Here is a 13,026-nt window from a genome sequence, read left to right as displayed (position 1 = left end):
GTGTGCGGATTTTATTCGGTACATCCTTTAATTTAAGAAATATTGACGTAAAATAACATTTTTGTTCACAATAACCTTAGGTGATGGCGTTGCATACAATTTCGAAAGCTCCTCCAAATCACTTGAGTCAGTAACAAATAATTCTTGAGCATTAACATTTCTCCTCCGCCAGCATTATTGCTACAGTAATTTGTAACAGTAACAGTAATTTGAAAGAAAAAACATGTAGGTAATTAGATGTAATTAAATAAAAAAAAATAGATTAAGGTTTCCTTAGAGACTATTGGGGTTTCTCCTGTGCTTGTATATTGTTTCTTTTTCGACAATAATCAAAATTACACCAATGGCTTCCGTTAAAAAATGTGTTTTCCGTGTTTTAAGGCTTAGTTGCTAATGGGGTAGGATTCTTTGATTTTAGAAATAAAAAGATGAACTATTACATAATTTACAATTGTTTGATGACGTGGAGAAAGTAGTCGAAACAAATTGTGTCGCTTAAATTTTTCCTCAATCCTTATGTAAACCCCACTCGATTTCCCACTATTCATTTGTTTCGTTATCTTTCGCATAACACGCATTGCCCAAGCCCTACAAAATGAAAATTAAATTAGGTTGCAGTGATTGAAATTCAATCAGTTGGAAAAGTGAAACAGATGAAACGCTCGAGAAAGCTCTTCGACATTCAGTTTCCGCCAGCATGTCGACGCAGAAGAACGTTGTGTCCGTGGAACGACTGGATCAGGATTTTCAAGACTTGGTTGATTCTATTGGGAAGTTAGATTTGACCGAATGTGAAATATATGAAATTCTGGCGCCTTTGCGTTGGCATCTATTTCGAATTAAGTGGATGCAGAGAGTAAGACTGGGTATACTTACTGTAATTTTTTGGTTGGCAGTTTATTATGTTCCATTGCTAAACTGGAACGTTTCTGCTATCGGGAGGCTGGTTATGGTTCAGGTACTACCGTACTGGGATTGGACTCAGCTTTACAAGAGTCGATGCTTGGTGAACACATTCAATGAACGGATAGATAAAGTGTCTTACTATAGGGACATGCCTCTGTTTGAATTTTGTGGTGTTTGTGAAAATATTGGTAAGTAGCATCGGTACGATTTCTGTGCCATGTAATGATCTCATGATTTTTTTCAGAAATCATCTCCAAACGAGACCGAATTTCGTACGATGAACTAAATGAACACTATCTACTCAGAAGCCTACCAGTGGTGATTTCAGATTCTCATCGCAAATGGTCGAATGATTTGCAAGATTTCCTCCAATCGCTAGAACCATTGTTGCTTTCTCGACCTTGCAATCTACAAACAAATTTGTTGTTCAGTCCCTCAATCTCTACGAAAGTCGAGCACAAATACCTAAATATGCTGGACATTATTTCAAAGTCACATCATAATGACTCATGGTTTTTACATTTCCGAAACTGCGAGCTGAGCTCAGTCAAGAAAACCAGGCTTCTCGTCGGAAGGCCCTACTTTTATGCATCACACCTCGAAATGCCATATACCACCTGGTTTCTGATGTCTAATAGTTATAGCGTTCAATCGCCGAAAGTGCTGAACTTGAAAGGGTTGATCATAGTTACTCAGCTGAAGGAGATGCTGAGAATCACATTGAGCGCTAAGGGAGAATGTGACCGCGTGTGCAGGGAGCTCCATGTAGAGTTACTGGAAGGACAATCACTAGTGTTTTCTACAAATTTGTGGTCTCTTGAGTACTTGCCAGAGTCTTACAATAGAACATCTATTTCTTTCGTTTCCGAAACTTTTGAAAGTTAAATGTTATTGTTGGAATGAATGTGATGTCATTGTCTGTTCTGTTTTTTAGAGAAATAAATATTGTAAAAGCAGTAGTGCTCTATGAAGTAGATATGTTCGATAGTAAACGTTGGATGGCAGTTTCAGTACGCGTAAATATTGTGTTGGTATCCGAAATCTACGTCCGAAAGCCTTGACCTTTTTATATATCCTATTTGTTTTAGTTTGTTTACTCCTGGTACCCTTTTAAGACAGCCACGTCTACCGTCGACGATCCTACCAAATTCAGATGATATATCAAATTGATATATCAAATTGGAGCAAATGAGCTAGTGTTTTGTGAAAAAGTAAAGTGGCTTAACCACTTTACAATTCACAGTTGCTACACTTGCGAAAAAAATGGATTTCGTTTTCGTGATTATTGTGAGTATTTGCTTTTTATAGTTACTGCCAAGAGCTATTTTTTAAAATATTATATCTGGAAAGCTAAGGATTTTTCACATAACATATCCAAAAATCAGAGGTGTGTTCTTTTTCATTTTTAGAGTTATGATTTTTCAACAAGTTAACAAATTTTCAATCTTCGTTTAATATTTATATGCGACTAGAATTCAGTTTTTTTCACAGGTGTAATATTTCATAAAAAACTAGCTGATTGGCTTCAATTAGGTATGTCAATTATTAAGGTCCTGTAGTTCAAAAGCTATGAATTTTTGAAAAAATGGTAATCACATTAAATATTTAAAGGTCAGTTGATTTTTTACACAATGATCACGTTTGGTATCACACTTGGTTAGAGGCGAATGAACTGCAAAGATTAAGCCTCTTAAAAACAAAGAAGAAGAAGAAGAAGAAGAAGAAGAAGAAGATCACACTTGGTACCACAAAGATGAAGTGCAAGTGCAAATGACACTTGAATATGTAGATTAGGGTGTCAATGAAAATGGTCATCTCTAATTTCCTCATAAACCTCATAAAAAAAAGTTCACCACCTCGAAAACACACCCTATGCTAAATATTACCTCAATCGGACTTAAGAGAGAGTGGTGCAAAGCAGTCAAAGTTTGAGTTTTATAAAATCGAAAAATCACCCAAGGGGGGAGTAAAGAGAATCGGGGTTTTCGAAAAAAAAATTTGATGCCAAATGTCTTAAAATTGCATGATACGTCGAGATCTAGTGTCATCTCGAAAAAGTAAAAAATCGAAACTCTGGGACTTAGTTGTTTTTCGGAATACGAAACAAAAAGTATGGTTTTGGGTGTCAATAAAAATAGTTATTTCGATTTTTCATTCGGAACTTGCTACGAAATGTTGATTTGCACGATAATATACCCTTTGCAAAATATTAGCTCATTCGAACTTCATTTATTAGTGTCACAGACGTAAAAATTTAAGTTTTTTTTGAAAAACGAAAGATCACCGAAAATCGGGGTTTTCAAAAAAATTTGTTAGTGCTAAATGTCTTAAATTTGCATTACTCGTCGAGATTTACTGTTATCTCGAAAAAAAAATTGAAAATATTTTTTTTCTTTTTGGTACTTGGTCGTTTTTCCGTCTGAAAAGTCGATTTTTAACAACAACAAATATTTCAGATAACTGTAAATTTCGATGCGTAATGCAATTTTAAGACATTTGGCATCAATTTTTTTTTAAAACCCTCGATTTCCGGTGACTTTTCGGTTTTCAAAAAACTCAAATTTTAACGTCTGCAACACTAATTATTGAAGTTCGAGTGAGCTAATATTTTGCATAGGGTATATTATAGTGCAAATCAAAATTTCGCAACAAGTTCCGAATGCGCCAAAAGGATGAGAATATGAAAAGACGAGTTATGTGGTTTGTTCGACAGTATATTTTCGAGTGTTCTGTTAATTCGATAATTTTCCTTCTATCACTACACTGCTGTCTCGTAATAGTCAGCCAAACAAAACAATGATCTTTCAATGCCATGGGTTTATTATCACGAACAATAGTATATTTGTATTACAGTTATGAGATAAAACGCAATACTAATTAAACACATAAATGGAGATCCTATCAACTGTTTGTGCTAACCATTTCCCCTATTCTTTGTATTTCTTCAATTACGAATTGCATTGAAGAATAAGTTGGTCTCGGGTGACAGGTAACAACCATTCGGAAGAAATTACCAATTCCCTTGTGTGGTAGAGGGGCGTATCCAATGAGCATATTACCTTGTGTTACCAATCTCTCTTTTATGAGTGTCGTGATCTTAAATCAGAGATATCATGAAAACAGTTTATTTATTTTTCCAAAATCATTATATTTATTTACCTTGAAAATTGTTGACCACCAACTCTGATCTTCTTCTTCCGCCCCAACCCTACGCATACTTTTGGGAATATACCAAAAGCACACATTGGTATACTGATAAGCGTTTAGAACCAAACGAAATCCTGGTCGCTTTTCTACCACCCGGGTGAAATATTGCGCACAGTCGAATGCGTTGTCAACCAGCTCAGTGAAACCATGCTTTCCGCGGGCCTTAAACATAAGCCATATCTTCAAAGCATCCACTTTTCTGCCGCACTGAACACTTTTGTCACCGGTATCATAAGACACATCGTAAAACTTATCCTGCTGGAACAGATAATCCGCGTTCGCCGCATTGCACTCGTGAAGCAGTTCTTTGGATTTCAACAAAAATATTGAACACTGCAGAGGGGCTCCGAGAGTCTTGTGGGGATTCCAAGCCAACGAATCGGCTCTGGCAACGCCATCTATGAGATGGGCGTATTTTTCCGAAAGAATCGCGGTTCCACCTAGACACGCGTCAACGTGCATCCAGAGCTTATATCGATGACAAATGTCAGCAATACTCTCGAACGGGTCGAAAGATCCAAGTACTGTTGTGGCCGCGGTGGCATTAACGAAGAATGGTTTCTTTCCTGCATGCAAAGCATGCTCTATAGACTTCACCAATTCCTCCGGGATCATACAACCTCGTGTGTCTGACTTGACGATTATCAAGTTATCCAATCCAATGCCCAACCAGTGAATCCCTTTTTTGATGCTGTAGTGAGCCTAAAACAGTAATTTTGGCCAGTTTAATTTGCCTCGCGATAAAAAACAAATTACTATAAAAAACAGCTAAATGAAGAAATATCGCGGATAGCTAACCTACGAAACATACCTCTTCCGACGTATACGCTACTAGTGTAGGTTGATTGGCTAGACCACAATGTTTCACTTGTGGAATCGCCTTGAATCTCGCAGCTACCATAGCATACATATTTGAGATAGACCCTCCAGGTGAGAAAATTCCATCGCCATCTCCAAAACCAAAAAGCTGCAAACATTTCTTAACGACGGCGTCTTCTATAAGTGAAAACACAGGTCCGACTTCGAAAGTGTATCTGGAAGGAAGTATTACAAGGTTATTAGAAAACAATCGATGACATGGTAGATAACTACGGTAAATGTAGCTACTCACTGACTCGTGTTCAATGCCTCTGTTATCCAGCTACCGACAAGACCGTACGGATCCATACCAGCAAAGAGCTGATTATGGAAATGTTGATGACCAGTTTTGACTGAGTAGTGAAGAATGTTTTGAATTATCTCTCTTATTTCGGTATGGTCTCGTGGCTCAGCGTTATCGATCGTGAAGTCTATGATATCCTATGAAGGTAAAATATTGATGTGATTTAGCATGATCTTGGATAAATGTTGATGATAAAATAGAGTACACATAACATTTCGCTCGAAGAGTTGCAGTGGCACATAAATGACGAGATGGAAAATATCCTGAACTTCCGACATAATAATGTGTGACGCAAACCACTCGGCCACGGGAATACTTTTTATACTAATTACTCAGCCTTACTTATTACTTATTAGATTTTGTCTTGTTAGTTGAAAAGCAAACAAGTTTTAAATAGTTGGAAATGGCTGAAAATAGTAAAACTTTCTGTTGAACCATCAATATAGAAATCTGATATCCACAGCTGACATTAGATCATGAAGCTCTAACCAGATAAGGAATCACGTCTGGTAACATATCTCACGATCATAATTTTTCGTCTACCGTTTTGTAGGTTTCATTACCCCTAGCACATGTGGATGCCGGAACCGTACAACCGGTTCGTCTCCATCGGAACGGAAGTATTGTTGGTCTTCCAACATCTTTGGAACGCTGTGTAACAAATTCCATTCTTCGCTCATTGCAAAAACACTTCAAAATTTCACTGCACAAAACAAATAAACTTTCCTACTACTAACTGTATATCTAGCGGAGTTGTTCTGCGGACAACTAACTTTGCTCGTATCGTAATGACGACTGAAAAGTATTCTCGACAAATGCACTTGGTCGTTGAATAGAAGACACAGAGAAAGTGCAACAATCAATGAATACGCCGACTCATGTTCAAACCAGAAAAGCGAAAGATAAAATAGTCGTTTACGACGGAAGATGATGCAAACCAAACAAACGGCTGTGACTCTACCGCTTATCAGTAATGCACGGCACGTTTGCCAATACATGGGAATATTCCATACGCATGTGAGCCAATAGAATTGTGAGTATTGTGTTCAATTTTCATGTTCAGAAAATTCGTTCTCGCATCTAGCATTGATACAGTTGAATTCCAATTCTTGAATACATGGAAAATTTTCCAAGTATTGGGCCCTATTTCACGAATGGCCTAACCAAAATTTCCATTAGTACCGGAATAGTCATTTTTACTTGTTCACGACAGAGAAACTGGTTGTTGAGTGAATTTTTGTCATTTTCTAGTTGCTAGAACGAAACGTGTGGTCATATTCGCTAAAATCGTTTATTTTTAGATGCTCAGTTACATGATTTTTATGGAGCCAAATCTGGTGTCTGGTTGCATCCCACCTCCTTCGAGATTTTTTTCATAAAGAAACCTCAAAAAACGTGGAAATCGATTTTATTTGGAACATTAAAAGCCTACCAAAACCAACTTTTTGTAGATCTTATAGTTTTTAAATTAAGATTTTTCGAAAAAAAAGTTGAAAAAACTCAAAACTAAAAAAAACTCAAAAAAAATCTATCAAACCTACAAAATTTTAGTCAAAGAATGAAATGTAGGAAATTGTTCAGGATTTCATAAACAAATATCAAACAATTTTTTGGAAAAAAATTTAAATGAAAAAAAAATATTTCGAAAATAAAATTCATTTTTCACGATGTCGTGTGTTTTTAAAATTCTGAAAAAATTGATATAAATAGCTCTTAGAATTTCAAACAAGTCACCCATAAATCGGAAGATGGGCACATTTACATGGATTTTTTTTTTCAAATAACAACTTTTTCATGTTTTTCTTTGAAAAAATACTATTAATGTTTAATTCATAACATTTTTATGTATAAATTATTGCAATAAACATGCTCTGCTAAATTTTGTCTTATAAAAATGACTTATAGTCCAAAAACTATAAAAGATAGAAATTTAATGGCTTCGACAAAAGTTCATATTTAAATAAGATCTAAAACTTTGTCGAACACACTATATCAATATCTTGACTTTAAACAAAATTAGGATTAGTTGTATTTTTTTCGAAGAAAACATGAAAAAGTTGTTAGAAAAACTTTTTCCATGTAAAAGTGCCTATCTTCCAGTGTATGGACGACTTGTTAGAAATTATAAGGGTTATTCACATATTATACTTATATTTTTTTTTTTTTCCAAAAAATTTTCGGTATTTTTTTTGTATTTTGGTATTTTGAAAATTTAAACAATTTCCTACATTTCATTGTTTGGCAAGAATTTTGTAGGTATCATAGGTTTTAAGTTATAAATTGTTGTAAAAAATTAAGGAAAAAATATTGCATTTTCCAAAAAGTAGTCTAATTATTTCTCGAATATTTCAAGTATGCAAAGTTGCTTAAATGACCCATGTCTTTACACCCACAACGTTTCACTACTATCTGAGATGGTGCTGCCAACTCCTAAGACGAGTTGGCATGAAATTCGTCAACTTCACAACGTTTAAAAGACTTTCGTCAAAGAATGATGGTGGAACAGACGAAGAAACAGTACAGAGGATCTTAAAAAAAAAATTGTACAATATTTGTCAAGACTTTTTACAACAAGTTAAACTTGAAACATATTTTCCTTATATCAAAGAACAAGATTTGTACATGGCTTGAAATCCCTTCCGACTGACAGTGATGAAAGTTTCGGATGAATTTCAGAACAAGCTCATCGATCTACAAATGGTCGGTGTTAAATCCGACCGGACCATGTAACATTTTTATGATTTCGAGACAAACGAACTGGAAATTCGGTGCTAGAGGCGGTTTCCATCGTGCATTCAAAACAATTTCGATAAGTTTTTCGTGCTGTACGCGTGATTCTTCAAATCTGATAAATGTGTTATGTAGCTTACGAAATGCTTAACTTAATGCAATCAATAACTCGAAATTTTTAATTTTGCGACTTGGTTCCCTCTGACTTAACACCGACCAAATGGTCGATTCTTAAATATAATATATACGTTATAATCTAATATACGGAATAAGCGTTACGAGTGTTGTTGTGTTTTGCGTAGTATTCACGTGAATCTGGATTTCAAAAATAAATCTGTTGGGAATAAAACTTGAAAACCTTTTGAATTCTTTCATTCTTTTACTGATATGCTGCAGACTTTTTGACAAAATGCTGATAGGGGGGAAGCACTGGGATTAATTTTCGTAAAGGGGGGAATGGAGCAAAAAAGTTTGAAAATCACTGATCTAATGTTTGAGCTGCAGGTCATCCGGAGACCGTATGTGTTATCCCAATGTGACCAAAACCCTGAAATGGTAACTAATGAGCTAGTTTTGACAAACCATGAAGTTCGATATGTCGAATGATGGGATTTGGTTCTGGTCATAATGTAGTCACTTCCATCGGAAACCTGATCCTGAACTTATCCGGTTTACGTCAGTAAGGTCATATAGGTTTGAACAAATCACGAATAAGCTATTTTTTGGCTTCGTGTTGTTTAGGTTCTGGAATCTATGGTCCCTAAAATTGTTCAAGCAAAAAAAGTTATATTTCATGGTACTTTTTTGTAAAATTGATTCTATTCACTCGTTTTAATAGTAATTGTACTATCTGATTACTATTTTAATTCGTAAAGTATCAACTAAAGGGTGTGTCACATCAAATTGCATCACGGAAAAAACGCTGTAGAAATTTAATTTTTAGGAATTATATCTTCAGCTTTCGCTTATAATCAGATAAGAGTGTATAGATCACGTTGGCCATGCTTCACTGTCAATTTTTCATAGATTTGGAAAAATGTCGTGGAACGAAAAAGAGCGTCGTGAATTAATCCTGTGCACTCATTTCGAGAATCCGGAGTTGTCACATCGGGACATCGGTAAGATGCTCGGAATCGTCCAATCCACGGTCAGCAGAGTACTAAAACGATACTTCGAGAACCTAACCATCGACCGGAAGGTGAAGAACGGCAAAAATGGATGCTCCGTCAATGAAAAAGATCACAAGCGCGTAGTTAAGCAGTTTAGACGTGATCCGAGAAGTTCGGTCCGGGATGTCGCCAATAAGCTGAATTTGTCAAGTTCATTCGTCCAGCGGACCAAGCAGCGGGAGGGTCTGCGTACATACAAGGTTCAGAAGGCTCCTAACCGCGACGAAAGGCAAAACATGGTGGGGAAGGCGCGAGCCCGGAAGCTGTACACCGAAATGCTGACGAAGCCGCATTGCCTGGTAATGGACGACGAAACCTACGTCAAAGCGGACTTTCGTCAGCTGCCGGGCCTGTTGTTCTTCTCCGCAGAGGACAAATGCAGCGTTCCGGAAGAGATACGCAAGCAGAAACTATCCAAGTTTGCCAAAAAGTACATGGTGTGGCAAGCGATCTGCTCTTGCGGAAAGCGGAGCGCCCCCTTTGTGATGACCGGCACGGTAAACGGGCAGGTTTACCTTAAGGAGTGCCTACAGAAGCGCTTACTACCACTATTGAAGCAGCACGAGGGCCCGACCATCTTCTGGCCGGATCTCGCTTTGTGCCACTATTCAAAGGACGTGTTGGAGTGGTACGAAGCCAACGGGGTCACCTTCGTGCCAAAGGAAATGAACCCGCCCAACGCGCCGGAGCTTCGCCCAATAGAGAAATATTGGACGATTATGAAGCAGGCCCTCCGGAAGAACCCGAAATTTGTCAAATTGGAGGCGGACTTCAAGAGAAAATGGATTTCTGTTCAAAAAAAACTACAACCTGACGTTGTACAGAACCTTATGGACGGGGTAAAGAGGAAGGTGCGAGCATACGGGCTTGGGCTCGAAGTATGAATAAAAAGAAAATGCCAAAAGTTGTTTAATGGTGTTTATTTTACTGTCTAAAATTTTCAAAAGGATCGGTCTACTGGGCGAATTTCTACAGCGTCTTTTCCGTGATGCAATTTGATGTGACACACCCTTTAAGTGTGAATTAATTTTTTTCCAAAGTTATCTCAGCCTGATTTCCCAAACTCTTTTCAGATACCTTCAGATACCTTCTGAAAGATGGTGAGCAGAGCCGGTGGATAGCGACGGGTACATTGTGAGGTTTAGTTTTGAATCAAACGCAAATAAAAAATCATTTTAAAAAATCAGGAGAAAAATTTGTAGCACCGTGTATTTTTTTCGAATTTGAATTTGAATTTAAATTTTACTCATTGTATTCGCAAAAAATTTTCACAGCTGTCATCGACATAAAATCTAGTATTTGACATTCGATATTGAAAGCTTCGCTATGAAAATTTACAAACAATTCATACACAATTGAAGAGTTGAACAGTAAAAAGTATGTTAAATTGCTTGAGCATGGTAGCACATGAGAAATCATGAAATCTTGGAACTTTTATCGAGAGGAGTATTTTTAACGGATTGCGCTTTTCTTTCAAAAGAGAAATATCCTGCGCGATTAATTTGTGTATGTTGATGTTGAGTGTATTAATTTCTATGGTAAAATTTCTAAGAATCCTGATTTGCTTCGCAGTCACTCCACCATCCGAATATGATCGAATAAAATTCTTTGTAGAGAACAAAGTTGGTAAATCTAAGAATGTTCGATTGTTTGGCTTGTTCCCGGTTTCATTCACTAATTCATGAAATTCTACAAAAATTGCATTTAGTGTTTTTTTTCTTACGTATCCCGTTTTTATTCCTGAACTATTTGGTCAGCCAATTTATAAGGCCATGAAAACTAGGCAAGGGATCGAGTTCAACTTCAGAGAACATCATCCTCACATAAGGAAGAACACATATTTACTTTTGATTAACACTAAACCTACCACGGGGGGTCAAATGACCCTTTTTCAACTTTTAGTCAAAATTTTCTTGCAAATTACATTGTCACAACATAATTTTCCTACACTACTTTTCCTAAAACATACATAAAAAGTATTTTTCAGTGTTTACTCCTCTCTTGTTATTTTTTTTTACTGAAATATATATGTAATCTGCCCTAACTACCGCATCGGGTCATTTGACCCTTGCAAACATTTATATGATATCAAAAAGATTTGTATGTGTGGTTGTGATACAAAACCATTGCAATACACATTTTTTGCTATTGCTTCATATATTTTGTTGTATTTGTGAATGAATAGTGAATTGTCAGAATTAATTGTATTGCGGACTATCCAAGCGAGCTAACAGTAATCATTCCAAGCTACAGTGCTATTTTGCGTGTCAAAAATAGTAATTTCAATATTTTGCTAATAATTGTTATCCCAAAATGTCGAAATATGGTATGTCAACAAAACTTACTAAATCAAGTCATTGTTCACTAACTATTTATAAAGGGTCACTTGACCCGCTGTGGTAGGAATAGGTATACATGAAACATCGGTAGGTTTAGTGTTAAAAAAAATCAATTGAAACATATTGCATATAAACATATAGTTGCCACTGCCCATTAACCTCAAGAACACTGTAAGCCGCAGCCTTATAAGCTCTCTTTATTGAGCCTAAAACATCGAAAGAAATTAACGTTTTATAAAAAAATATTATCAAAGAAAATTTTTAATATTTATCAAATACACCATTTATTTTATTGAAAAACTGCATGATCTTACACAGGTGATCCTAAATAGAACGCTTACAGTGAAAAATATTGCATTTTCAACAAATATAAACAGAATTTTATGCCGGCGCTCTCGAATCCCGGTGCTTCAACATAGAAATGACCCTCAAATTAATATCGTACATTGTTAGCAGCATTGGAGCATTTTCAGATACCTTTAGAAATCTTCGGTTGAGCAAAATATCGAAACAATGTTGCACTTAAGTGCAATGAAAAAAAAATTGTTTGTGAGTGGTAGTATAGTTGCCACGGCCTTATAAAGGATTAAATACTTTGAAACTGTAGTACTGATCCTTACTTATCTATTCTCCCAGAATTTACGCAGAAAATGTATCAGTAATATAAAATCCATATCAGATACAATCGCCGTTCAAGGGTTTTTCATCACTTGCAGAAAATGTGTTCGAAGTACGATGTCGCCAATGTCGAATGACGTTGCACTGTTGTCACATTCGATCAACCCGACTGGATTTGACTCGATCTAGTTCCAGGAACGAGCAATTTAGAATCGTTACGTTTAATTCTGACTCGATCGTATTTCAAAGTACGGGTGATCAAAAACTTTTTGAAAATCGATCGTCTTTGTTAATTCGTTTTCAACTGACAAATTCGTTCAGACGATATTGAATTTATTCAAATATTTATACATCGCCTCTTGTACTTCCCCCTGCAACGATCGAGAAGTTGCTTTTTGAATCTGAAGCCTTTTCTTTTTGCAGGATATGTTAAGTTCGATGCTCTTGGATGCCGTGTGTCTTAAGTCTTTTTATCTAATCGATAATTCAGATAATTAAAGGAAAAAGGGGTGACCATGAACAGAGTTTTTGTAAAGCTTAAGACCCTGGAACTCTTCTATGATGAAATCCGTCATAAATTGATAGAAGTGTTCCAGGGACTTAAGCTTTACAACAACTCTGTTCATGGTCACCCCTTTTTCCGGCAGATAATCCTCTCTATTCTGCGCGTCGAATTATGTGAAATGATTCAAATCACGGTGTTCTCAAAGGCGAATGGCATAATTTCATAAAAAAATACCAAAATCAAAAAAAAACAATCGCTGAAAAAAAAAGTTATTTTAAAAATTAAAACTAGTTTTTCCCAAAAATGTATCAAGTGTATTATTTTTTTTTTAATAAAAAAAATGAATAACCCTTACAATTTCCAATAAGTCGTCCATACATCGAAACATAA

General features: G+C 36.1%; 2 protein-coding genes across 3 annotated transcripts; one reads left to right on the top strand and one right to left on the bottom strand.

Moving 5' to 3' along the window:
- Positions 1 to 593: 593 nt before the first annotated feature.
- On the top strand, positions 594 to 1,904 carry LOC129779665 (uncharacterized). Its single transcript, XM_055787274.1, has 2 exons — positions 594 to 1,094; positions 1,151 to 1,904. The coding sequence occupies exons 1-2, from the start codon at positions 698 to 700 to the stop codon at positions 1,789 to 1,791; spliced, it is 1,038 nt and encodes a 345-aa protein (XP_055643249.1). The 5' UTR covers positions 594 to 697; the 3' UTR covers positions 1,792 to 1,904.
- A 1,804-nt stretch (positions 1,905 to 3,708) lies between these two features.
- Positions 3,709 to 6,170, bottom strand: LOC129779664 (acidic amino acid decarboxylase GADL1). 2 transcript variants are annotated; one of them, XM_055787272.1, is made up of 5 exons: positions 5,839 to 6,170; positions 5,225 to 5,412; positions 4,925 to 5,147; positions 4,066 to 4,815; positions 3,709 to 4,002 (listed from the first exon to the last, which is right to left on the bottom strand). In XM_055787272.1, the coding sequence occupies exons 1-5, from the start codon at positions 5,953 to 5,955 to the stop codon at positions 3,808 to 3,810; spliced, it is 1,473 nt and encodes a 490-aa protein (XP_055643247.1). In that variant the 5' UTR covers positions 5,956 to 6,170; the 3' UTR covers positions 3,709 to 3,807. The 2 variants fall into 2 exon arrangements, with proteins under 2 accessions (XP_055643247.1, XP_055643248.1); XM_055787273.1 differs by lacking the exon at positions 5,839 to 6,170 and adding an exon at positions 5,481 to 5,814.
- Between the last annotated feature and the right edge of the window lie 6,856 nt (positions 6,171 to 13,026).

Source organism: Toxorhynchites rutilus, chromosome 3 (genome assembly GCF_029784135.1).
Source record: "Toxorhynchites rutilus septentrionalis strain SRP chromosome 3, ASM2978413v1, whole genome shotgun sequence".
Lineage (NCBI taxonomy): Eukaryota > Metazoa > Arthropoda > Insecta > Diptera > Culicidae > Toxorhynchites > Toxorhynchites rutilus.
The sequence above is the reverse complement of the archived record's forward strand: the minus strand, read 5'-3'. Positions and strand labels throughout refer to the sequence as shown.